The sequence below is a fragment of the Nesoenas mayeri genome (assembly GCF_963082525.1).
Source record: "Nesoenas mayeri genome assembly, chromosome: 2".
Taxonomy (NCBI): domain Eukaryota; kingdom Metazoa; phylum Chordata; class Aves; order Columbiformes; family Columbidae; genus Nesoenas; species Nesoenas mayeri.
Window position 1 is genome coordinate 158,757,145 of NC_137543.1, and position 27,519 is coordinate 158,784,663.

Here is a 27,519-nt window from a genome sequence, read left to right on the forward strand (position 1 = left end):
ATAGACTTGCAGATGGACTCACCAGGTAAGCTGAGCTTCTGCTTTGCACCACAGCAAAAAGTTCACAGATATCCACATTGCCACCAGTGTGCACTGGATTACCTGGCCATGCAGACAACCTGGAGCGATTTCTGCAGCTAGGCTGATGTCCAAGCTTCTTTATCCCACTAATAAAATAGCTGGTGTTGGCAATGCTTTCCAGAGAGATTCCCTGGGCTCTTCACATAAAGCAGTGTTTGAGGAATCAGGTCATGGCATAAAACACAGTCCAGAGTAGACACACTGGAGAAAAACCACCAGGTTTGTGGAGTTGTGGGACCTTTAACGCTGAGATACGCTGCCTTTTTAAGGCTTGGACTATGTCGTCATGTGAGCAACCATGGGATATCAGTGATTTCAGAACTTGCTCAGCCATAGTTTTTGAGTTGAAGCCTCTGAACAATGTTTCTCCCCTCACTCAGAGCTTTCAAATGATTCAACCGAGTGAATCACTTGTTCTTGACCAATTGAAAAATTTCTCTTAGCAGAGGTCCAAGGGTGTCTCGTCTTTCTGTCCTGACTGAAAATTAATTCTGACCTATCCAAGACAACAAACAAATTGAGCCAGACAGGAATCTGAACTCTCACAACAGATCTGCAAGAGAACATCCGCAAGAAAATCCAACACGAGCAGAAGATTCAGCGAATTAGCTTGCAGATGCATTTCCAAGCGACCACAATTCAGTTATTTAACTTCAGTTTCTCCTTCTTCTTCAGCCCATGTTGAAAGAAGTGTGTGCCTCATGCCTGCAGCCTGTCTACTCCATGGAGCGTGTGGTCACTGACAAAGTCTGTGTGCACCGCTCATGTTTCTGCTGCCAGGTGTGCGGGAGGAAGCTGAGGTGAGTGGCTGGACCCAGGTGCATTTATTTTTGAGGCTTGTCCATGTAGTTTCAATCACAACAGTCCAAGAGTAATTCCAACAGGGCAGGCTTCAAGAAATGAGAAAGGGCAGAGAGTTTCTGTGATACAATCTGCCTCTCCATCACTGGACTCTGAAGACTGCTCACCTCAAGCTTGTAGACACCTGCGGATCAGGAATCTGCATGAGCTGAAAATACATGAAATATTTTCAGTTTGGGAATGCTGACATGGAATTTAATTGGAGGAGTAATCTGAATGCTCACATGTTTATGGAGTCAGGTAGGTTGGAAGGGACCTCTGGAAGTCTCTGCTCAGGCTTCTGTAGGTCCAGGGAGGGCAGGTAGCTCAGGACCATGTTCAGGGGAGATGTGAATGGCTCCAAGGATGGCGATTTCACAGCCTCTCAGATGGGTCCCCTTCTTCAAGATTTGACCATGAGAGAAAAGGGGTTTTTTCTCATACATCATTGCAGTTTCCCACTTTGTAAGTTGTTCCCATTGCTTTTTGTCCTGTTATTGTCCACCTCCAAAGACAGTCCAGCTCTATCTTGTCTATAACCTCCCATAAAATAGACACACACAGCAATGAGTTCCTTCCTCTTAACCTTCTCCTTATAAGACCCAGCCAACCCAGCTCTCAGCCTCTCCTTCGATGACACACATTCCAGGTCTTTGACCAACCTTGGTGACCCTTTGCTGGACTCTTTCCAGTATGCCAATGTCTTTCTTGCACTGGGGAGCCCAAAACTGGACAGAGTACCGCACATGTGCTCCTACAAGGGCCAAATGCAGAGGAACAGTCACTTCTCTTGACCAGCTGGCTGGAGTCTTGCTAATGCAGCCTAGGATGTGGTTGGCTTCTCTGTCACAAGAGGACGCTGCTGGCTTGTTTGCAGCTTGTCAGTCACCAAGACACCCTGGTCCTTTTCTGCAAGGCTCCTTGCCATCCTCTTGCCCCCTAACAGCTGTAGAGACACATTCTCTCATCATGCAGTTGCTGTATCACGAAAGCCCTGCACATTTTACCCATATGGCCCATGCTGTGCATACAAGGGAGAGAGATGAAGGGCTGGTGTGAAGCCTGGCCTGTAAATGAGAAAGGGACAGCACATAACTTGGACTACAACTCCCAGAGGTATTGCAAGGAAATATTCAATTTTTCATGTGTTTGGGTTTTTGAAAGAAAAATCAAACATCTCCCTAGAAAACAGACACTGCTTTTGAAAGGTTTCATTCTACAAACCAATGAAAAACAATTTTTCTGCAAACCTGTCCATCAGTGCTACTGTTAATCCTTCCCTCCCACACAGCCAGCCACTAACAGCTATGCCAATGTGTGTTTTCCAGCCTGCAAAACTATGCTGCCCTCCATGGGGTGTTCTACTGCCAAGTCCACTACAAGCAGATGGCTGGAGCTAAAAGCAGAAGCGAGACGGAAAGGCTGGAGCACCGGCTAGGAGGCCACCAGGTTCGGCACATGGCAATGGTAGGCAGAGGACCACAGCCCCAGGACTGGTATAATGGGGCCAAAAAGCAAATTGAAACAAGAGAGAAACCCACATCCTTCAATGCACGGTGGGGCTTGCAGCTGGGTAAACACAGGCAAGAGCTGAACAATACATCTGTCCCGTTAGGGAACAAGCTCAAAATGGTCTGGCCGCCTTCAGAGACAGCCTTGTTGGCTGTGGATGGAAAAGCTGGAGTATGTTCCTGGAAAAAGCCTGCACTGAGCCTGCAAACCAACCAGTCTGTGGGCAGCAGGGCAGGTAGGATGATGCTCAGGGGTCAGGAGGGAAAATCAGTGGCAGAGGCAGTGGTGGAGAAGGGAAGCTTCTTACCCGGTGTCACCTATACCAAGGGAAAAAAGCAAACGTGTCCCTGGCCCAATAGCAGACAACAGGGAGATGGTGAAAAGATTGGGGATGGGGATGTGCCCAAAGGGAAGCGAGGGGGGAAGGTGTCGCAGCGAGTGGCTGCGATCCAGCAGGACAAAACCCTGTTGAAGAGGGGACCTGTCTCTGCCTTGTCCCCTCTAGTCCTGGAGCCTGTGACACCCCTGCCTCGTGGATCGCTTGTTGTCCACCATGCCAGATGTCAAACCACTAAACCCACCAACTGGATGTACCTGGGGGGTGCAGGGGGCCGCATCCACTCTGCTGTAGGGATCCCAGTGAAGGAGAACGAGGTCCGTGGGTCTCTAAGCACATCCAACGAAGGATGTACCATGCCTGTGATGACAGATTACAAGCCTGAACTGACCATAGCTGCCCCAGCTACTGCAGAAGACGAGCATCATCTTGGGGAGAGAATGAACAGCCCACAGCCCACCTGTGTGCCAGGAGAGTCTGGAAAGAAAACCACCACAAGTATAGAGCTCAAATGTGGAGCTGAGGGTGTGGTTTCCCCTGAAAATGAAGCTGAAGAAGCCCATTGTCTGTCTGATGTGCCAAGGACCCCTTCTGTATCTTCTGGCTCCCTGGAACCAGAAAGTCTGAGTGTGTCACCTGAGATCACTAAGCAGGTGAATGAGAAATCAAAGGTAAACACTGATAGGTTCCATGGGAAACAGGTACCAGGAACTTTGGGGGAAAATACGCAGCCATCCAGCATAAGTCATTTGCCTGAAACTGAGAGCAAAAGGGCAGAATTTGATAAGGCGAAAGAATTGAAACCAGTAAGTACATCAGAGTTTCTGAAAGAGCCTATTCCTGAGCATATATCTCAAGAAAACAAAGTAGAAAAGAGCAGAGTCTCTTCACCTGGTTTGTCAGATAAGACAGATGACCACAGTGTGTCCTCTGTACAAGAAACAGAACCTCAGGGCACATGCGGTGCACTGATAACTAACCCTCACAAGGATATTTTTAGACATGATATAAACTCGCCTAGCAAGGATTTTCCAGTATCAGCAGACACACCTCTGGAAGGAATCTGTGCCGTTCAGACCTCACGTGATGAAGTCAACAACTCCAAATCAAAGGATCCCAGAGAAGTTCTTAGTGGAAACGTCTTTCACATTTCTGAGCAACCAACCAATACATTAGACTCTTCCAAACTGAATACATCCTTAGACAAACCCAGAGGTCACCCAATGGAATTGAAACTGCCAGGGGAAAGCACTGAGCCTACAACACCTGGTGCCCAGAGCAAAGAGATTAGAAGCAGCCAAGCCTGCAGAGAGATGTCAGGTAAAGGTTTCAGGCTTGGGAAAAACCCCTTCACTACACTTTTTGGTTCTCAAGACAAAGGCAGTACTCCCAAAAAGGAAACAACAACCCAAAGGAAAGCCACTAAGCCCCAGTCAGCCCTTGTCACTTTATTTGGTTACTCCTCAGAGGAGAAGCAAAGTCAACAAGAAAAACCTGCAAGATCCTCAGAACAAACAAATATTGATGACAGGCCAGAAAAGCCCCAGGACCTCCTCAGCGCCTCCAGCCAAGCAAAACAAAAGTCCTCCAAGAATAATCAGCTGCCACAGCCAGAAAATGTGGACATCTTTATCCAGGAGAGCTCTGGAGGCTTCTCAGACTCAAATGAGGGCAAGGAGACCAATGTCCTATTTCTAGCTCCCGGCACAAATATTTCATGTGACAATAAACATGAGAGAACTGAACTTAACATTCATGACCAACTGGCTTTCAATAGTCAGGTTTGGCAGCCATGGGGCAGCAGTTGGCCCTCTCTGATGCCAGCACATGAAAATCAGAAAGAAGCTGCAGTGACCTCAGAAAGTGGAACAAACCTTCTACATCCTCCTCCAGAGTTTATGCCTGCAGCTGATAACAGCAAAAATCTCATCAGGGAGGGTAATTATCACGATACTGATCCATTAGAAGTTCAGAAGCTATTGGGTTTGGATGTCCACAACACAGTGATAGAGGATGGGACATCCTTTTCACCAGGCAATTCAGAAAAGTTACACAAGGAAGCTGACCTTCAGTTAGACAACGTGGATTTTCTGGATGACAATAACTCATTCTTTTCTGGAGGAGAAGATTTTCCCAGCATGGCAAGAAAAACCCCAATTTCAGACGTGCAAAATTCAGAGGCAGAAACTCCACCTTCCTTCGTTCCAAGTACTTCCGAATTATGCCAGGAAATCCTAGCAGAAACAAACGCCCCACTGGTGCTGTGGGACACCTCCAGCTTCTCACTTCTTGCTGGACAGGATGAGATGAATATTAGAGATTTGGAAGGCAGTCAGAGCTGTGGGCTGGTGCAGCAGTTGGATCCGCAGTGCCAGCCTCCAAAGACTGCGGGAGATTATACATTTGGATTGGGTTTCAATGCTGAAGGCTCAACAAATGAGCATTCATATACACAGGAAGACAATTTTCCTTCTATGGATGTAATCACCAGCCATGCTTCTGAAACCATTAATCAGGTTATCTTTGATGCTTTCAATGCTGATTCAGCCAAAATGGGCCCAGAGGCTCCAGAAAAAATGAACAGGAGTAGAAAAACATCAGAAGTTGGAGAAGATTACACAAGTCTGTCTTCTGCAAACTCAAATGTATTAAATGATGGTCTTGTAGACCAGGAGTTCTTTATATAGTTGAAAAAAAAGGATTGGCAAAGCACCTCCTACTCCTGTAGCACGAGTTAGCTGATATGGGACAAAAGTTGATTCATTAAATCAATTTAGAAATCCCTCACTCCTTTGGCATGAGACAAATTCAGTTGTGGGTATGTTGATTTATTAATGGATTAAGGAGATAAATTTAAGATCTCTATCCTGGCCACAGTGGGTCAGTGCTCAGTTCCCATAAAAGAACATTGCAAGAACTGACTTCAGTGTGAGGAATCTCCAAGGAGAGACCAACCAGCATCACATTCTCTGCACCCAGGGGTGTTCTGCAGAGAGGATCTTCTACACAATCTACTGCCAAGGTCTCTCAAGGGATGGCAACTGCCTGCATGGCAGAGAGGAGATGGACCTCCAAAGAGATCCAGCCAGCAAACAGCCATGAGCAACAAGCTAACCAAGAATGAGAAACTCAAATGAGAAGATAATGCCATTGTCAGGGAGGAACTGAATCCTTGGCCACATGAGCACAAGTAAAATGCAATGGGCAAAGGCAAAGCTGAGGGTGGTGAAGATTTCCCTCCGAAATAGGTTTAGGTGTTCACAACATAAGCATTTAAAGGTAAACAGATGCTTAATCCTACATCAGAATCAATAGAGAATTAGTAAGTGCAGCCAGTGCAGTCTGGGGAGTGATTCAACCCATCCTAAACCAGACAACTGCATTCAAAAAGCAGACAGAGCTCTCTGGATTGTAGAAACTGTGTCTATCCATCTCCACTAACTGCAGCGCAACCTTAGGTATCTATTGTTTATATAGACAACTCCATTTAGACATCCAGAGATTAATCCAACCCAAAACACCATACATCTTTCCACCATGTGGCTTGCCTACACTTAATAATAGTATCTCACTCCCCTCATTATAGTTTTCCTTAAGTAGACAGCAAAATTGTTTCACATAGGAGGTCGCCATCATTAGCCTCATTGTACAATGATAAGGAAAGATAAATGAAATGACCTTGCCAAGGTCACCCCATGTGCAGGACAGAGGGGGAAAGGGAACCCAGGTCTATTAAAGTCTTGGGGCACGGGGACATTGCTACATTTGCTCTGCCAGTGTGGTTGCACTCTGACCCTCCCCAGCTGTCCTTTGCTGCCATAATATAAATATTATAGGAGTTAACAACTATACTAATGATAAACAAGCTCACCAGAAACCTCAGAGGGTCAAAGCAAGAACACGTGTATTGTGGAAAGGATTGTGGTGCATATCACTTCACCTCTTTTAATCAGTTGTCTATAATTTAAAATAAATAAATAAATAAATAAATAAAAAATGAAGGTGTTAAAACGATTAATTTTTAAAATAAATTAAAATCAAAAACCATCTCCCTGCCTCACTAGTGCCAAAATAACCCTGGGTCTGTTGGATCTGCAGGAGGAATGAAGCTGCTCAGTGCATGCATCTGGTGCAAAGCAGTGTCAGTGCTTTGTGCAGGGAGAGTGTCCAAACACCGTGAAACAGGGAAAAGAGGGATGTCCTTGAATGTTACATGACTCATTAAGTGCTGAAGTCAGACTCACCTTGGGATGGGGCAAAAGACTTGGGAAAGAAGTTCTGCCATGTCACAGCTTTGCCTAAAACCTGGTCAAGCTGTGTTGAAGAGGTGGAGAAATGAGACCTAAAGGCTTTTAGGGATTAAGCACCTTTCAGTGAAGCCAGTGGGAAATGGGTGGTCAGTTACCTGTGCCAAAGATGCTCTGAGTGACACCCCAGACCAAGTGGTCACCAGCACGTGACACTCCCAAGCCTCTCACTGGTGGCACTAAAGAGGAAGAGGGAAACATAGAAGTACCACTGCTGGTGGGTACAAATCTGTCCTGGTCACAATTCACCACAACATACAGGTGTCCAAATAAACCTCCAGCCATAGTCACTCCTCACGTCCAGAGCTGTGAAAGAGAAAAGTCAAGTCCATGAATTAGTGCATCAATGCCTACTGCCCACACCAGCCTTCCTCCCTAGGCAATATTTTCTCTCTCTGAACTATTCCCATGGATGCTCTCTCCCTTATTCCCGTCCTTGACATTTGCACATGGATGTACAGCATTTCCAGTTGTCCATCCCCGATATTCCCTGAGACCTGCTGGCTTCTCATGACCTCCAGTAGAGGCTTTTCCATTTTTCAAGAGGCTTTGCAAGTTTTAGTGATCCACCTGGGCAAAACTGTCACTCAGTGAGAAATAAGCACAGAAACTCTATCAATTCAGCAGGACAGCGTCAAAATGCCTCTACCACAGCAGATCTCCTCGGCCAAATCATCCCACAACATGGCCAGGGATGGATTCAGGGCAGAAAGGAACCTCTGGAGGTTGCTTAGCTCAACCTCCTGTCCAAGCCATGTCTCTCAATAACAGCAAGTCCTCTCATCCGAGGATGTGGATCCAGAGACCAGTGATGTGTTTGGCTGTGTGGTGTGTGCATGATACACATCGCTGGTGTGAATATGCACAACTCTAAGTAACATTTACTCCTCCCTTCCTTTAATCCCAAGAGTGTTAACCGGTATGGCCTCTTCCTCCAACTCCAGCTTAGAGGGTGATGCTTTAGAACCCTGCCTTCCATCCCTCTTCCCACTTCCATAAGCATGTCAGTGCCATACCCACTCATGAAATGTCAGCCCAGACTTGTGTCATCCTTCAGTAGCTTTGCTGGAGGCTCAGATGTACTATCTGGGTTGAGAGTGACGGACAAAAAGTTTGAGAGGAGGCATGAAGTGCGCAGGTCAGTGTCTGGTGACCTGTCCTTATCACTAAAGTGAAAGAAGCCAGGAGACCTTTGCCAAATTATGCATTGAATTTCACACACTGAGGGGAATCCAGTCTTCCAGTTTCAAGGAATAAAGACACAAACCACTCCAGGAGTGTGTCCAGGAAGCAGCTCAGATGTGCAGTAGAAATCAGGTCAATCTGCTTTCCAAGTGACATTAGAAGCTCAGGCAAAGCCAGGCTGGTGTCATTTCTTATTCCCAAATCCTGTGTGCTCTGCATGTCTGTGTGCATAGCCTGCTGTGTTTTTCATATGGGTACTCTATAAATCAAATCTATTCTAGGATTGTCCCCAAGACATTGTAGTTCAGATCTATTTATATGACTGACGAGGGAGTCTACTTGGGGTAAATGAAAACTGACAGCTTGGGACACAGTGTCAAAACCAAGCCTACTTCACTACCAGCCATATTTCCAGTCCAGAGGAGATGTGCTTTTCTGTACTATGGTCTACAGAATGGGCTATATAACCATTAAGACATTAACGAGAGCAGGAAAATTACTGTTTGCTTCACTACATGTAGGAAAATTAGCCCTCATTTGCAGAGCCACAATTTCACCTTGTGAAGGCTCCAGGGAGACCTTTTTGTGGCCTTTCAGTATTTAAAAGGGGCCTGTAAGAAAGATGAGGACAGACTTTTTAGCAGGGCCTGTTGTGACAGGACAAGGGGTGATGGTTTTAAACTAAAAGAGGGGAGATTCAGGCTAGATGTGAAGAAGAAATTTTTGACACTGAGGGTGGTGAGAGCCTGTCCCAGGTTGCCCAGAGAAGTAGTGGATGAACCATCCCTGGAGACATCCCAGGCCAGGCTGGACGGGGCTCTGAGCAACCTGAGCTGGTGAAGATGTCCCTGCTCATGGCAGGGGGGGCACTGGGGGAGCTTTGGAGGTCCCTTCCAACTCAAACTATTCTGTGATTCTATGTTGCAGACAAAAACTTTGCACTGCAGCACAACTGCCTTCAGGAGACCCTGGGAAACACTCTGGAGTGGGATAAGATAAGATGTCCCCACACTATCCCCAAGGGTGGCAATCCACTAGCACCTTTGTTCTGGCCCCAAGAACAGGGAGGGAAAAGCTGGTGACAAAGTGCACGCCGCAGGACTGCAGTGTATCATAGTAATAGTAATCGAGCGTGCTCATTTTATCACATCTGATTAGGACTTTAGGACTCACACAGTTTAAACATTAATGTTCTCCTATTTAAGCGATATACCCTAGCATAGCCTGGCCACAGAGGTTGTCACCATGACCGAGTTTGGAGATTTTATAAGTGCTCTGGGGGAGTTTGGCCTATATCAGAAATTGCTGGTACTGTTCCTCTCCCTCCCGCTACTTCTTAATTCTTTCCAAATGATTGGCCAAGTGTTCATGGTTGTGGATGTGCCTCATCACTGCAACACCAGCTGGATCCGTGCCATCGGCCCCAACCTGACCGAGGAAGAGCAGCTGAACCTCACCCTGCCCCGGGACGCGAACGGGGCGTATGAGCAGTGCTCCATGTACTCACCGGTGGACCGGGACCTCGACTCCATCGTGGCCTATGGGCTGAATGCCACGGAGAAGTGCAGCAGTGGCTGGGTGTACCCCTCAGCACAGCCGCCGTCCCTGCTGACCGAGGTCTGTAATCACCTTTGATGTGCCGGGGAGGTGGAGGGGAAGGGATGGGTGGATCCTGTTCTGTAGGTTGGTTAAGCCAACACCAGCTGTGGTGCCATCAGGCTGAGATTTACAGCAGGAACTGGGGGATCTTGGCTCCATCATACAGATCACAGTGGTACTCCTTGGGAGGCTGTGTGCAAGACCGTGATGTAGATGCCTGGGGGTGGCCACAGGCAGAGATGGTGAGGGTGTGAGTCCAGTACCTGCTCTGCCCACCATTCCTCCCGCTTCCAGCCTCCAGGTCCTTGAACCCATGATGCATGTTGCCTGGATGGACATTTTCACACACAGAATCACAGAATCGACTGGGTTGGAAAAGACCTCAGAGATCATCGAGTCCAACCCTTGGTCCAACTCTAGTCTGTTTACTAGATCATGGCACTACGTGCTATGTCCCTGCCACTGTTTCCCTTATTCTTCAGCCTTGCTCTTCTCACATCACCTTCCTTGTAAAAGACTTTCCAAGGACTTGTCATTCACATTTCTGGGACCTCCAGGGACCTTCAAGGCTGCCTCGAGGCATTCCATGGGCTATGCAGTTGAGCAAAGGCTCTGTCTGCCAACAACCCCAAATTCTGACCCTCTGCTGCTCTCTCACTTTCCCTCATTTCTCCCTCTCTCTCTCCCTCTTTCTTCACTCCCAGCTCCAGTACTTTCTCACAGGTACCTTCATCTGAGCTGAAACCAGAGGGGTTCAGCCCCCAGCATTTGCAAAGGCTTCTTGGAGTTCCTGGAGCACTGTGCTCATTTCACAGAGAGTTTCTCTGGAGGCTCCTCAGCAGCTGCTGCAACCCCTTCCCACTCCTGCACCAGTCCTCCTTTACCACTCTCCTTCTCTCCTCCTCCTCCTTCCATTTCACCCTGCCTTTGCAGCCGGAGAAGTACACTGCTGGGATTCATACCTCAAGGTCCCACTTCAAGCAAAACTTGCCAACCACAAGGCTCCTTCAGGGATGTCAGCGCTGGAAGAAAGTCCTGCAGGTCCCACGGCTTGAGAGATGTGCACCAGGATGAAGAGGGAGGCTGAGCACCTTGTATGCTTGTCTCACCACTGACTTGTGTCCTGTGTGCTCACCATGGAGGCTTGTGTCCCTGGGGGTGGGAGCTCCGCTTCCAGGGCCTGGAGTGAGATCTTGGACACATGACTCCTGTGTCCACCCTGGACCAGCAGGGCTGCCCACCCCCCCAAAAGCAGATGGAGTCTGTCAAGAGCCAAAGCAGCTGTGTTTCTTTCCTTCAGTTTGACTTAGTGTGTGACAGGAAGGACCTGAACGACATCTCCCAGTCTGTCTACATGGCGGGACTTCTCCTAGGAGCCTTGATCTTTGGGCCACTAAGTGACAGGTGAGGAGACACAGCCAGCCTCCCAGAGTTATTGCCTGACACCTAGGGACAGCCCCACTGAGAGTTCAGGATATTCCATGCACTGAGCACGAAATACCCCTCCGCAGAATTTTATCCCTTTACCTGAGCAAGGGCATCAGGATCCACCTGAGACATCTGTAGATGTCTGAGTGTTAAAGAGAGAGGGAGGCAGATACAGCCTTACAGAGGGGTCCTGCAGGAATCACAGGTCCAGCCCCAAATGGTGTCTCAGCTACCCAAGGGTGTCTCCAAGAATCTCAGAAACCTCCATTTGGATAGAGAGTTGGACCCACCTTCAGCGGTGTTAACCAGACCATGTGACCTCCTTCCGATGGCCATGCTGTGATCATGGTGACCCAAACCAAAGATCTCAGCTCCCTGGAGGACATGGCCACACAGGAGACATGGAAGGGAGAACAGCTCAGCATGTGAACCTGGTGCCACACAGGGGAGCCAGCAGTACACCCCGTTTCAGTCTGATCCTCACTGCTCTCAAGATAGGAGACATGGGGGCTCTTCAAGGGTTGGTTCCTCTAGTAGCATCTCCTTCTGCCTGTGCTAGCACCACAGCTGGTCAAAAGTGAAGATGCTGCTTTTCCTGCCAGTTAATTCCCAGGGTGCATAGAGGAGTTTTGTTCATATGGGTGTCAAATCACCTCTGCTGTTAATGGTTCCCAAATCAATGTAGGTTCTTCCTCATCTCCATGAGGTCTTTCCACATACCAAATGTGTCTTTACTTTTCCTCCTCAGGATGGGTCGTCGGCCAGTCTTTTTGACCTCCATCTTCCTCCAGGGCTTGTTTGGTGTAGCAATTGCCTTTGTGCCCCATTTCTATGTGTACATGGCCTTCAGATGTGTTGTGGGGGCTTCAGTGTCAGGAATTCTGATTACTGACTTGGCCTTGGGTGAGTAGAATGCCCTTGTCCTGCGGTAGAAAGATGTCCCCTCACAAGACGCAACAACAAAAGGGACCTGACAGTCCTGCATGCTTTGAAAAGGATGATCCTGAATCTTTGCTCTTCCTTTCAGCTACAGAATGGGTCGGTGTCTCCTCCCGGCCAATGGCAGTGCTTATTTCTCACTGCTTTGTTGCCTTTGGACAGATGATTTTGGCTGGTTTGAGCTACGGTATCCGCAACTGGAGGCTGCTGGAGATTGCAGGATCTGCTCCAACGTTTGCCCTTTTCTTCTACATCTGGTAAGCGGGAGCGGTGCAGAGATCCTTGCAGACAGGACAGCAGCAAGGGTGATGGGTGGCAGTGAGGAGGCAGCAGCTCAGGAGCAGGATGGGTCTTTCCCATTAGAGAGCAGATGCTGCAGGGGCTCCTGCAGAGCCCACCACATCTCCCTGGAGCACTGGACCTCTGAGAGCAGCAGCTGCTGTGCTTCAGGTCTCCAAATGCGACCTTTGGGACCTAAGTGTAGGCCTGGAAAAACTGACCTGAGGAGGTATTTAGACTCCCTCCATCACATGGAAAGCACATTGGTTGCTGGACGTGGTCACGGGGAGCTGGGCTGTGGGGAAATTCAACTGGTCAGAGCAGAATCTCCTGATTTCACCTCCTGGGCAGGGTGCTCCCAGAATCAGCTCGGTGGCTGGTGACACGAGGCAGAATAGAAGAAGCCAAGAAGCTCCTTAAGAAGGCAGCATGCATCAACAAGCGCACCATCCCACCAGGACTCCTTGAGCAGGTACCCGTCATGGCTTGGGGACCTGCCAGTGGTCTTCAGAGACCTTGCTCTGTGCTGGGGTTTGTAGCAGCCACTGGAGCTCAGGTCATCTGAAAAACAGCTTTCCATGCTGGCTGGGGATGGTTTGGGGATGGACCGCGGGTGGGTGACTCTGGTTTTGGCTGCGTTGTACAGACACAAGGCTGGGGAGGAGGCCCAGCTTCTGCTGAGGCTCAGCCTGGGGCTTTCTGGAGTCCACCTTGACACATGGAAAGGATCCAAGTGTTTCCCTTGTCCTTTTCTCTGTAGGAGTGCTGAGGATGAGCATGAGGTGTCTGTTTAGTCTGTGAATGCCCAAAGGACATGCCCACCCCAAAGACCCCGCTACTCCTCCAAGCTTCTGCCTTGGGCAAGCAGAGCATGGGTGGAGGATTCCTTTGCTTGGTTTAACTCTTTGTCTTTCTGCATTTTGAAGCTGAAACCTGAGACACAGACCAAGTCTGGAAGTATTCTGGATCTCTTTCGGAAGAAGCATCTCCTGAAGGTGACTTTAATTATGTCATGTGCCTGGTAAGACATAGCATCCCCTCTTTCCATACTTTCCGGTATAGAAAAGAAGGAATGAAGGCACTGAGGGTTGACAAGAACTGTAAATTAATGTGATTTTTGGGGTCATCTTTGCGTGTTCATCTGCCACCTTTCTGTGTCCTCATACTGGACAAGATCTGCTTTGTCTGGGCATGGGGAGAAGCTGATTATTCAAGATGCTGTGGGCTTTGTGAGAAAGAATTGAGTAATTCCAGCTTTTGGTAATCTCTGTTCCTTGGAGTGGTTTTGTGCCCCATAGAAGTTCTGGGTGCAATCTAAATGTTGCTGAGCATATGAGGATCCATAGTGCTTTATCTCACGTAACTACACCCCACAGAACTGTCACAGGTGGTGGCTAGAAACAAGTCAGAGATTGGTCTAACCAATTTTTGATGATAAACCCCTGGAAAATGCATCTGGTCACAGATTCTTTCTACTTTACTTGAATTTCAGGTTTGCAGACAGCCTTGTTTACTATGGGCTGAGCCTTAACGTGACACATTTTGGTCTGGACATCTACCTGACGCAGCTTGCCTTTGGGGCAGTGGAGTTGCCAGCTCGATTCGGCTGCATTTTCTTGTTGCAGTGGTTTGGGAGGAAGAAAAGCCAGGTGGTTCTGCTGCTGCTGTCTGGCATCATGTGCCTCATCATCACTGTCATCCCTGAAGGTGAACAACCTCTTCCCAACACAAGAGCACAACTGGGTAGAGCCCCAGCCATCTCTTTCATGGTTCAGACCCACCATCTCAGCCTGGCTGGCCACAGACCCACACTTGCTCCCAGGGGCTGAGCTGCCTCAAGTGCTGCTGCACTCCTAACATGCTGGATTCCTCTCTCCATGAAGTTCTCCTCCTTTAGAGCTGTGCCTTGTCCTTCCACAGCTCCTGGTCCTTGGCAGGCTGTGCCCTTTAGACACCATCATCTCTACCAGTTACATACCACCACCATCACCAGCCCCCAACATGCACAGCACCTCCATCTACTATGCACCACAGCCTCCTCTCACTAAGGTGTAGCAGAAGAGGTGTTTTGAAAGCCACCACGTCTACCTTCTTTAGATGGACAGGAAAGGCAAATGTCACCCCCTTATCTATTCCTACTTATACATTGCAGTTCATACCCTCACCCCTGCTCCTATCCTAGTGCTGCAAATAAGGCTAGAGGACAAAGGGGAGCTACATGATGCTTTCAAGCTCATGGATGTGACATTTACAGCCAAGCACTCTCCGAAGGTCAGCAGTGGCTCACTCACTCCAGTTGCAGATTTAGGAAATGCTCAAGGCCTCAGGAAAAATCTGGGTTCTACCTATCAGTTGTCCAGAAGATACTGTCCAGGAAAGGGGGCTCTAAGAGTGATTTTCAATGGGTTAAGCAGTAGATTTGCTTGGTAAGTCCACTAGAAAGGCCTGTCTCAAAAAAAATCCCACTGCAGAAATCTTTGGTTTAACTGAACCTTCTCCATGGAGGTCACAGCAGAAATCCCTCCTCCTCCCCTTAGACCAGCCCGTGGTGACCACCGTCTTGGCCATCACTGGCAAGTTTACAGCCACAGCGTCGTTCTCCACCTCCTACGTCTACGCCGCAGAGCTCTTCCCCACGGTCATCAGGTGAGGTCTCCACATGCCTCTGGGCTTCCCTCCTCCATGGCTAATGGCAGTGGTGGGGCAAAAGCCCAATTGTCCCCGTGGCCACACTCAGTCCCATGGTGGCCCAGGGGATGCCGAGCCCTGCCTGTGCCTCCCACCGCCCCTCACTCCCCAGGCAGACCGGCGTGGGGCTGTGCTCGATGTCAGCACGGGTGGCAGGGATCTTGGCCCCACTGATCCGCCTCCTGGGCCAGTACCACCCAGCCATCCCCATGGCCATCTACGGGAGTGCCCCCGTGCTGGGGGGGCTGCTCTGCATCCTGCTGACCGAGACCCGCGGTACTGACCTGGTGGATGACACAGAGGCTGCCAACCCCCAGCCGAGGTAGGTACCCGGAGCTATGAATTTAAGGCAAAAAAGATCCAAAAATGAAAATGTAAGGTGGAGAGAAATATGGCAGAAAACAGAACGGAAATACTATAATCTCTTTCTCTTTCCCTCTTGTGTTCAGCAGCAGGACACTGGAAATTTTGTCGAAGAGAGACACTGCAGGGGATGGAATAGACTTACAGAAGGACTTCTACAGAACCTCAGAGAGCAAATAAGGAATGGACAGGCACATACTGAAGGTCTAGTCTCATTCAGTCTTTCTTAAAGCAGACCACTGAGGCATGGCAGGCTGGAAACTGGTCTTTCAGATGATCCACAGAACACCTGTGGGCAGAGGGAGAGCAGATCTGTGTCACTCTGCATTGGCTAAGGACACACTTGGAACTGTTCACGAAACCCAGTCTGTGATGCCCGGCTGCGCGTGTCCTCCCGACGTGTCCCCCAGTCCCTTTGCAAACTGGTACCCATGGAACCACCCCTGTCGTGTTTTACAGCAATAAAGAATCGCCAGTAGAGTGGTAGTGCTGGGCAAGTGGGCGCCGGGCTGTGTCCCTCCTGCACTAATGGCTTGGGCCATCAGCCTTCTCGCCGGTCCGAGCCTCGACGTTTGATCAGGATGTCACTGAAACCCTGTCACACACATGTATTTAGCTTTTCTTTCTATTATATGGTGTTGAATTTGAGTTTCTACGTGAATAATATAAATTATACTCTGGGTTTGATAAGAGACACTTGTAATGCAATATGTGAATAATGGTGTTGATTATTTTTTTTCCCTACTGTTTCACAGTTGGCCTTTGTAACTGCTATTGGCTCTGGAGTGTTTTCTACACAGCAATTGTAAGCCTGTAATTTAACACACAGATGGAAATGTGTTTGGTTTCCATCAGCCACAAACAATGCAGAAATGGAGTGTTAAAGCAGAATGACTGAGTTCAATCACAACTGGGTTTTTTTTCCAAGTCTTCCGATGAACAATCTATATTTATTTTTCCTGTGAGAAGCTGTGCAAGTTCCCTGAATTGTGCTGTATATGCTGCAGTTCAACAGCGTGGTCAGCCTTTAGCAGTGACCTTGATCGGCTGTTGTCAGCTCGTACAAAAGACAGGGGGTCCTCCTCTCTTGCTCTACCTGTTTGCAAATACAGAATGTATTTGACACCCTTCCATGAAGCCACCTCCTCAAGCCACAGCATTGCTCTTGGTCCAAGAAGAAGGTTGGTCACTCTGGTTTGCAGCATCCATTTGTTTCTAATTGCGCTGTGCTGTAGCAAATAGTGTTTTGAAGGCTGGAGTGTCTCAAGTCCAAGCCAGCCATGCCTGGAGGTGGTGCTCATTCTGTGCCTCGGCTTTGGTGCTCAACTTCACCTTGAATTGCAAAATGCCACATGGGAACTGGCCATGGCTGGAGGTGGGGCAGGACATTTGCAAGATCTGGGCTTTGGCACTGACTCATTGCATAGAGTCATGATGGCAGCCTTAATGCTGCTTCTGAATCACCATCCCTGAAGGTGTTTGAAAGACACGTAGTAGATGTTCTTCGGGACATGGTTTAGTGCCAGTGTTAGGTTAACAGTTCGACTCAATGATCTTGAGGGTCTCTTCCAGTTGAAGTGATTCTATGATTTAGCGATTCTCCTCACCTCCTCAGCCATTCCTCGCTGGATCCCTTTCTGCAGGTTTTGCTCTGCTCATGCACCTGGGGCCTCCCCAGCATGGGGTCAGAAGGAAGGAGAGAACAACATCCTCTGGCCAGAGGCCAAGGTCTGGGATCCTGACACCTCTGTCCCATAGCCAAGGTTGCAGACCGGTTTGTTGGTGTCACTGATTGTAGTGATTGCCCCAGTGGTCCCTGTGGGGCGACTCTGTCAACAGGAGATGCTTTGCCCCACATCTCCTCACCTCACTTTGGGCCACAGAGCCAGGTCAGGCTCTGCTGCCCCTCCATGTCTTCAATACCTCTGGCTGTCTAACCATTTTCCTTGGCAGTAGGGAGGTCCAGATGCATGAACCTGGGTCTCCTCCAAGGAGAAAACAGAGGCTGAGAGGTTCTGACCTGAACACAAACTGGTGTAAATGAGGGTATAAGCACAGCAGCAGGACCTTGCTCCTGTGTCTCATATAGGAGGACCTGAAGAAGGCTTGAACATTATTCAATATGACTTAGCAAACCCTTCACAGTGTCCCTGGCATTTGCTCACCACTGCCACCTTCAGCACCTTCCCACAACTGGCCTTCAAGTCATGGCTCAGTAAGCCACTCTGCCAAGGTCTTGAATCTGCTCTTCCCAGCTAAACCTTGCACCTCATTTTATCCTCACCATCTCTTCAGCCTTTTGGCTCCCTCCCCTTGGCTATGGGGTCATTCTCTTTCCTCTAGTTATCCCTTCAGGTCACCTGAGGCACGTTCTATCATGATGAGAACCCAGAACATCCCATTGTACACATGCAAAGCCACGTTTGCATTCTCACATGCTGTTCCACCACACTTAATTTGACTCTGTACTGTGAGCTTTATTTATGACAGTGTAAGACCATACGTAGACCAGGTAGCAGAGACATTAAGGCAGCAAAACCATCGGACATCCTCCCATTTCTGCCGAGCTGGGCAAAACATCATGAGTCACACAGAATCATACAGAACCACAGAGTAGTTGGGGATGGAAGGGACCTCTGGAGATCATCCAGTCCAACCCACCTGCTCAAGCAGGGTCACCAGAGCAGATCACACAAGAAGGTGTCCAGGTGGGTTTGAATGTCTCCAGAGAAGGAGACTCCACAGCCTCTCTGGGCAGCCTGGGCCAGGCTCTGGCACCTCAAAGGAAAGAAGTTTCTCCTCGTGTTCAGATGGAACCTCCTGTGTTTCAGTCTGTGCCCATTGCCCCTCATCCCCACTCATTGGGCACCACTGAACAGAGTCTGATCCATCCTCTTGACACCCACTCGAGATATTTATCAGCATAAACACGGTCCCCCCTGAGCCTTCTCAGAAAACTATTCCGGTGCTCTTCAACCAAAAAGACCGTGCCAGAGTCTTCAAGCTAACCAGGTGCAATGATCTAGAGAAGAGTAGATTAAATGGATCTTCAGCCTACTAGAGGCATGAATGAGATGGAAGCAGAAGCACATCAGATGTGCTTGGATACCTTTATTTATAAAATGAGCTCAAACCAAGAGTCTCAGAGCAGGATTCCCAAAAAGAGCTGTGGTTCGTACAACAACTGTGCATTTTGCACCAAGCTCTTCCCTCAGCCTTAAGCCTTAACACCTTATTTTCCATAGAAGCTCGAATGAGGCAGCCACCAGCCTTTATAAAGGAAGGAGTGACCTTGGGCAAAGGCTGTGCTGCCATCCAGCGAGACCTAGACAGGCTGGAGAGTTGGGCGGGGAATAACCTAATGAAATTTAACAAGGAAAAGTGTAGAGTCCTGCATCTGGGCAGGAACAACCCCAGGTTCCAGTATCGGTTGGGAAATTACATATTAGAGAGCAGTGTAGGGGAAAGGGACCTGGGGATCCTGGTGGACAACAGGATGACCATGAGCCAGCACTGGGCCCTTGTGGCCAGGAAGGCCAATGGCATCCTGGGATGTATTAGAAGGGGGGTGGTTAGTAGATCAAGAGAGGTTCTCCTTCCCCTCTACTCTGCCCTGGTGAGACTCCATCTGGAATATTGTGTCCAGTTCTGGGCCCCTCAGTTCAAGAAGGACAAGGAACTGCTGGAGAGGGTCCAGCGTAGGGCAACCAAGATGATTAAGGGAGTGGAGCACCTCCCTTATGAGGAAAGGCTGAGGGAGCTGCGTCTCTTTAGTTTGGAGAAGAGGAGACTGAGGGGTGACCTTATTAATGTTTATAAATATATAAAAGGTGAGTGCCATGAGGACGGAGCTAGGCTCTTCTCGTTGGCAAACAATGATAGGACAAGGGGCAATGGGATCAAGCTGGAACACAAGAGGTTCCACTTAAATTTGAGAAAAAACTTCTTCTCAGTAAGGGTGACAGAGCACTGGAACAGGCTGCCCAGGGGGGTTGTGGAGTCTCCTTCTCTGGAGACATTCAAGACCCACTTGGACATGTTCCTGTGCAACCTCACTTAGGTGTTCCTGCTCCAGCAGGGGGATTGGACTAGATGATCTTTTGAGGTCCCTTCCAATCCAGAACATACTGTGATACTGTGATACTGTGACAAAGCCCTCTACACTCTGGGCCGCTGAACAGGAGCACCACAGCAAATCCTTTAAAAAAGCAATGTCAGAGATAAGATAATGTCACCACAGGCAGCCCCTCCTGGTGGGGCATTGTCCCATGTCACTGACTTTATCCAAAACTCTGCCTTCCTCATGCTGCACATCCATGGGATACTTTGATTCATGGAAAACATGTAGGTATGACAAGGGGGAGAAGAAAAAAGTCTGTTTTAAAAGCTTCTTGACACAATCGGAAAACAGCCTTCGAGCTGTATACACACAAAGCTGGAACATCAGCATTGTGTAACTTTTGGGTTTCATCTGTACCAACCCAGTGGTAAAAGAAAGTCATCTTGAGGTACAGCAGATAAAAGGAGGGGAAGCACAGGAAAAACACGTTTTGTTCTTCATAATATAAGATAAAAATGGTCCTAAACCACTTAAAGACAGAAATGGATACAGCAAGAATTAATAGACTAGAACAGGGCAGAATGGACATGATAGTTCCCAGAAAGGTTTGTGCTTTCTTCTAAGAGACCGACTGCCACAATATCTCACAGTTTCCTGGAAGGAATTAATGTGGTCCTACACCTCAGCCTGACAGCACAGTTTTCCATGCACAAAGCACCATGATGTACCTTCATCCAAGGCCACAATTCTGCTGCCTGTTAGACATCTTTGCTCACTGTGTCTTGCTGTATCTCCCATCATATTTTTTTTTTCACAGTCGAGTGTCTCAAATTTATTAAAAAAAATAAAGGAAAAAATTTAAAAGAGTGTTTTTAAGAGAGGGTGAGCAGACCATGCTAGACAGTCAAGAGAAATCACTCCTCCTTGCAAGTGTGAGATTGCTTTCAGTGCTGCATCTGCTCTGGTATTAATGAGCTCAGCCCTCCTTTGCAAGTCTATTCAATGCTCTAGCAGGTGTCTCACTCACACAAAGTTTACAGTCTCACATTCCTGGATATGGGACAGAAAAGAGGAGGAGAAAACGTTGCATCCATCCCGCTTTCTGCTTTCTTTTGTTGTTTCCTTAAACGAAAAGCATCAGATTTTTTCCATCAAGAGCGCTCTTAAACACCAGAGACAGCATGCAGTGCCTGAGGACAAGCTATAGAGGGAGATACAGGAAGGCAAAAAAGGAAAAGGAAAGGCAAGAATTGGCAATCACCACCTGAGAGGTGGGGGTGTCCTGCAAATGGAGACCCTGCCTGCCCTCAGTGCGGTCACACCACTTGGTTGCCTTTAGCTACAGCCGCTTGCAGGTCCAGCTAGAAGTAAGTGGTCTTTGTGTACTCATTGTCTTGGCCACCGTCTTTTCCTTTCATGTGTCCATTTTCTGAAGTGCTGTTGGCATTTTTGTGGACCTAATGAAAGGGAAAAGAGTCAAAAAGAAAAGAAAGATCCATTAGGAGCTGATGGCAGCCTTCTCTGAGACACACAGCCTTCAGCAACCTGGCTTCCCATTCACCACTCTCTCTCTGGGCCCCCATGGACACTCTTCTCCCAACAAAAGTATCAGGGTGCAATTCAACCCCGTCCCATGGGTAACTGGGTGCTGGGAGCCATATGAGACCAAAAGCCAAGAAGACACATCTATGAGGCACCAGCCCTTCTCTGGGAAAGGCAGGGGGAGCAAAGCGAAACACCAGCCACTCCTGGAGTCCTTCCATTCCATGGACAGAAATGAAGCAATGACCACTATGGATCTGAGATACCCCTTTGGGCAGCGTTATGGGGCCTCCTCCCCGCCCCCGCTGTGGGGCAGCCCTCCCTCCCTCTCATTGCTGTAAGCCCTTGAAGATGCTCCCAGTCCAAGCGGTGCCGATGGTGTCCCATAGCATTGGCACCCTGTGGTCCTGCTCAAGAGGGTCTGGTGGTGCCCATGGCCAGGAGGGAGCACAGGCACCATCAGGTACCTACCTCAGCTTTGGGGTGGCTGTCCCCTGTGTCATCCACCAGCTCCGTGCCGCGGGTCTCGGTCAGCAGGACGCAGAGCAGCCCCCCCAGCACGGGGGCACTCCCGTAGATGGCCATGGGGATGGCTGGGTGGTACTGGCCCAGGAGGCGGATCAGTGGGGCCAAGATCCCTGCCACCCGTGCTGACATCGAGCACAGCCCCACGCCGGTCTGCCTGGGGAGCGAGGGGCGGTGGGAGGCACAGGCAGGGTTCAGCATCCCCTGGGCCACCATGGGACTGAGTGTGGCCATGGGAGCAACTGGGGTTTTGCCCCACCACTGCCATTATCCATGGAGGAGGGAAGCATCAAAGTTTGAGGAGACCTCACCTGGCGACTGTGGGGAAGAGCTCTGCGGTGTAGACGTAGGAGGTGGAGAAGGAGGCTGAGGCTGTAAACTTGCCAATGGTGGCCAAGACTGTGGTTGCCACGGGCTGGGCTGAGGGCAGGAGGAGAGAACACCACGGTGGGACAAGGATCCAGCACCATTCAGGGATGGTGGTTGGAAAAGCATAATGACAATCATGCTGCCCACAGGGAGCCATCACCACTGAACAGTGCCTGAACATGGACTGAGGAGCAGCTCTGGCCCTGGGGCCACCCTCAATACACTTTGATTCAATCATCTCGCCATCCCACAAATTCATTTTCCCAGAGGACAACTCTGCTAATGGGTGGCCCACCAGAGGCTGCTCTACCCTCTCCTCTTACAACTGGCAAGCAAATGTTTACTGATGGGAATGGGCCTTGGGGAGTTGACCACATCCCTTGTGATCACAGCACTAGGGCCAGCTCAAGCCTTGAGAGATGTGAAATGGCTTGGTTGGGAGGACAGGATCTGCACTAGCAAGGGAAGGGTTGAGTCTCTGTGTATTTCTGTTGCAGGGGCTGCCCTCTCGTGTTGGGGAGAGATTGTTCACCTTCAGAGATGCCAGTGATGATCAGGCACACCAGGCCACTCAGCACCATGAGAACAGCCTGGGTTTTCTTCCTCCCAAACCACTGCAGCAAGACGATACAACCAAGACGGGCTGGGATTTCCACCGCTCCAAAGGCAAGCTGTGTCAGGTAGATGTCCAGACCAAAATTTGTCACATTCAGGCTCAGCCCATAGTAGACAAGGCTGTTCACAAACCTGAAAGCCAGGCAGGGTGGCACTGAGCATGTCTATTGGCCAGGAGCAAATACAGTACTGATCTCAAATGATAACATTTTGACCAAAATACCTAATTTCCAAGGGTACATAGAACCAGACCAATAACACAGGACTGCAAAAACTGAATGGCTCTAACTTTTCCCAAAAACCCCATAGCATCTTGAATAGTCAGATGCACAAATATCCATCAGTAACACTCAAAACCCATGAGGTGAATTTATAGTTATGACTAACCATCAATGCCTCCTTTTCTTCACCTACAAGTTCAGAATGAGGGGACCACGCTATGTCTTACCAGGCACATGACATGATTAAAGTCACCTTCAGGAGATGCTTCTTCCGAAAGAGATCCAGAATACTTCCAGACTTGGTCTGTGTCTCAGGTTTCAGCTTCAAAATGCAGAAAGACAAAGAGTTAAACCAAGCAAAGGAATCCTCCACCCGTGCTCTGCTTGCCCAAGGCAGAACCTTGGAGGAGTAGCAGGGTCTTTGGGGTGGGCATGTCCTTTGGGCATTCACAGACTAAACAGACACCTCATGCTCATCCTCAGCACTCCTACAGAGAAAAGGACAAGGGAAACACTTGGATCCTTTCCATGTGTCAAGGTGGACTCCAGAAAGCCCCAGGCTGAGCCTCAGCAGAAGCTGGGCCTCCTCCCCAGCCTTGTGTCTGTACAACGCAGCCAAAACCAGAGTCACCCACCCGCGGTCCATCCCCAAACCATCCCCAGCCAGCATGGAAAGCTGTTTTTCAGGTGACCTGAGCTCCAGTGGCTGCTACAAACCCCAGCACAGAGCAAGGTCTCTGAAGACCACTGGCAGGTCCCCAAGCCATGACGGGTACCTGCTCAAGGAGTCCTGGTGGGATGGTGCGCTTGTTGATGGATGCTGCCTTCTTAAGGAGCTTCTTGGCTTCTTCTATTCTGCCTCGTGTCACTAACCACCGAGCTGATTCTGGGAGCACCCTGCCCAGGAGGTGAAATCAGGAGATTCTGCTCTGACCAGTTGAATTTCCCCACAGCCCAGCTCCCCGTGATCACGTCCAGCAACCAATGTGCTTTCCATGTGATGGAGGGAGTCTAAATACCTCCTCAGGTCAGTTTTTCCAGGCCTACACTTAGGCCCCAAAGGTCGCATTTGGAGACCTGAAGCACAGCAGCTGCTGCTCTCAGAGGTCCAGTGCTCCAGGGAGATGTGGTGGGCTCTGCAGGAGCCCCTGCAGCATCTGCTCTCTAATGGGAAAGACCCATCCTGCTCTTGAGCTGCTGCCTCCTCACTGCCACCCATCACACTTGGTGCTGTCCTGTCTGCAAGGATCTCTGCCCAGGTCCCACTTACTGGATGCAGAAGAAAAAGGCAAATATAGGAGCAGATCCTGCAATCTCCAGCAGCCTCCAGTTGCGGATACCGTAGCTCAAACCAGCCAAAATCATCTGTCCGATGGCAAAACAGCAGTGAGACGTAAGCACTGCCTTTGGCCGGGAGGAGACACCAATCCATTCTGTAGCTGAAAAGAAGAGCGAAGGTTCAGAGTCATCCATGCAAGTGATTTCCATGGATGCTGACAGGGAGTTTGTCCTGGAGAAAAGCTCTCCTGGAGGTGAGGAGAGAGGACTGACAGTTATATTTCTGGCATTGGTCACACACACAAGCCATTAGTGTTTCATAAGATGTATCACCTCTCTTTATCATCATGGTGTCATGGTCCTCTGCAAGAGCACATGAAGCTCAGGTATGCCATCTCTTTGCTCTCAGCATCCACAGAGCGCCTCACTGGGGCAGAGCTTGTGCCCAAATCAGTCATGTCCCAGAGCCTCCGGGCTCTCTCCCCACACTGACCTGCTATCCCCTTGCCCTCCTCTGAGCGCTGGCATGGGAGAGATGCTGCCCGTGGCTCTCATTCAGGGCTGAGGAGATGCCAACATGCCAAAGGACAGTAGGGAGCAAGACCTGTCCTCATTGCAGTGTTTTTCAGGTCATACAGAATGATTTATTTCTTTACAGACCTTTCCTACTGCATCTTGAGAGGCCACATCTGTCTGCATCAGGGCATGAGCATCCTACTCACCTAAGGCCAGGATCGTCATGGTGATCCCTGACACCGAAGCCCCCACGACACACCTGAAGGCCATGTACACATAGAAATGGGGCACAAAGGCAATTCCTACACCAAACAAGCCCTGAAGGAAGATGGAGATCAGAATGACTGGCCGGCGGCCGATCCTGAGGAGGAAGAGGGAAGACACAGTTGGTATCTCGAATCACCTCATGGAGATGTTGAAGAGCCCAGTGGGTGACACGGTGACTGTATCACCCTCTCTTGAGGGTGATGAGGCTCACGCTGGACTCATGGTTGACATGCGAAGCACCTTGCATGCACACTGTGCCCTTCTCCCTTGCACCTCCCTGCGCAGCCGTGTCCTCGTGGGACCTGAGGACTTTGCTCAAGGTCCCTGCTACTGATGAGCAGTGACAAAACACACATGGTGCAGTGCGCAGGCTGGGAGCAGCCTGCTGCTCCGCTCATTGCTGGCTTTGCACAGACTCCAGTTGGGTGGTTGTGTCTCCTCACCTGTCACTTAGTGGCCCAAAGATCATGGATCCTAGGAACAGCCCAATCATGTAGATGGACTGGGAGATGTCATTCAGGTCCTTCCTGTCACACACCAGGTCAAACTGGAGAAAGGAAACATGGATGGTTTTGTTCTCAACAGGCTACCGATGCTTTCTGATCCCGCCTCCAAGGATGTGCATCTCCATGGTGTGCACAGACCACACAAGGCAGTGGTGGGACAAGCTCTCCCAAGCCCTGGAACCTGTCGGACTCCCCCCCAGGCCAGGTACCCCCAGAGAACCCTCCTGGTTAGGAAGTTTTGCTTAAAGTGCGACTTGGGACAGAAGTCCCAGCACTTTGCTTCTCCTACACTGCCTTCCTTCCCAAGGGAAAAAGGATAAGTACGATGCTGATTCCTGGACCGAGCAGTTTCTAGTAAAGAGATGTTCTGCAGCTGCCAGCATCCAGAGTGCATCTATAGAAAGAGTCACGTAGGGAAGAACATGTATAGGAAATACAGAGAGGTCAGAAAGCACTGAAAGAACCTTAGCATCGCTCACCAGAACACTGTTTGTGTTGCTGAAGCTCTTGCTGACTGTTAGATGTGTGGCTTTGCAAGCCCCTCCTCTCCTCTCCCTCTCCCTCTCCCTCTCCCTCTCCCTCTCCCTCTCCCTCTCCTCTCCACTGGTACCTCCACACAAATTGAGGAGCAGTGAGGAATTCCGGCTGTTTGTGACAACCCTGACCTGGAGTCTCCACGCTGAGACCCCGAGGCAGAAATCCCATAGCCTGTCACCCTGACAAGTTCCCCACCATTCCTGGGAGGAGAAACCATGCTCTGAGCCCTGACTGGGGAGTCCAAAGCACAAAGCTGTACACAGGGAGAAGCTGGAAGGTGGCCCTCGGTGTGCGGAGGGGCAGGGACAACCAAAAGAGCTCTGAGGAAAGGTTGAGAGCTGGACCTGTTCAGCCTGGACAAGAGAAGGCTGAGAGCGGACATTATTTATGCTGATCAATATCTCAAAAGTGGGTGTCAAGATGGGACCAGACTCTGTTCAGTGGTGCCCAATGACAGGATGAGGGACAACGGGCACAGACTGAAACACAGGAGGTTCCATCTGAACATGAGGAGAAACTTCTTTCCTTTGAGGTGCCAGAGCCTGGCCCAGGCTGCCCAGAGAGGCTGTGGAGTCTCCTTCTCTGAGACATTCAAACCCACCTGGACACCTTCTTGTGTGACCTGCTCTGGTGAACCTGCTTGAGCAGGTGGGTTGGACTGGATGATCTCCAGAGGTCCCTTCCCACCCCAGCCATGCTGTGATTCTACGAAAAGGTCCCACCAGGAGTGATTAATGTCTCCACCAGCTCTGCCTGTGGCCCCACTGATGTCTATATCACAGCCCGCTTGCCTGCAACCTCTCAGGGACCACACCAGAGGCTGAGTGGTGTAGCCAAGGTCCCCAGAACACACCTGATGTGAATATCAACCCAGCCCAGCTGCACCACAGTCAGTACCGGCTTCAACTGAACTGCAGGTCAGGGCAGCCCTTTGGGTGTCCTTCCCCTCCACCTCCCCGGCACATCAAAGGTGATTACAGACCTCGGTCAGCAGGGACGGCGGCTGTGCTGAGGGGTACACCCAGCCACTGCTGCACTTCTCCGTGGCGTTCAGCCCATAGGCCACGATGGAGTCGAGGTCCCGGTCCACCGGTGAGTACATGGAGCACTGCTCATATGCCCCATTTGCATCCCGGGGCAGGGTGAGGTTCAGCTGCTCTTCCTCGGTCAGGTTGGGGCCGATGGCACGGATCCAGCTGGTGTTGCAGTGATGAGGCACGTTTGGAACCATAAAAAGTTGGCAAAACTGGTGGAAAGCCACGCTGAGGCAGGGGAGCAGGGTGAGCAGCACCAGCCATTTCTGAAACGGCCCAAACTCACCAACCGTTTTCAAAATTTCCCCGATGCCTGACATTGGCAGCTGCGTCTGGAACAGGACAGTGCTAGGACAGGCTTTCCAGAGGACTGGAATTAATGTTTAAACCTGAGATAAGCTCCACAGTCATAGCCAGCCACCACAAATGTGTAGTCAGGATAGACAATGCCTAATGTTTTACCTGTCCTAAGTACACCGCGTAATACATTA

The 27,519-nt window shown here is 49.7% G+C and overlaps 2 protein-coding genes across 2 annotated transcripts; one reads left to right on the forward strand and one right to left on the reverse strand.

The window, feature by feature from the left end:
- Positions 1–759: 759 nt before the first annotated feature.
- Positions 760–15,738, forward strand: LOC308053380 (solute carrier family 22 member 13-like; the record flags this gene model as incomplete). The annotated part of the gene is made up of 12 exons (XM_080364230.1): positions 760–881; positions 2,250–2,388; positions 9,481–9,879; positions 11,162–11,265; positions 12,038–12,192; positions 12,317–12,485; positions 12,859–12,979; positions 13,434–13,528; positions 14,000–14,214; positions 15,045–15,153; positions 15,308–15,517; positions 15,645–15,738. The coding sequence occupies 12 exons, from the start codon at positions 760–762 to the stop codon at positions 15,736–15,738; spliced, it is 1,932 nt and encodes a 643-aa protein (XP_080220356.1).
- A 5,241-nt stretch (positions 15,739–20,979) lies between these two features.
- Positions 20,980–27,348, reverse strand: LOC308037895 (solute carrier family 22 member 13-like; the record flags this gene model as incomplete). Its single annotated transcript, XM_080339975.1, has 10 exons — positions 20,980–21,075; positions 21,632–21,842; positions 21,997–22,105; positions 22,587–22,801; positions 23,118–23,212; positions 23,667–23,787; positions 24,161–24,329; positions 24,891–25,045; positions 25,395–25,498; positions 26,977–27,348. The coding sequence occupies 10 exons, from the start codon at positions 27,346–27,348 to the stop codon at positions 20,980–20,982; spliced, it is 1,647 nt and encodes a 548-aa protein (XP_080196101.1).
- Between the last annotated feature and the right edge of the window lie 171 nt (positions 27,349–27,519).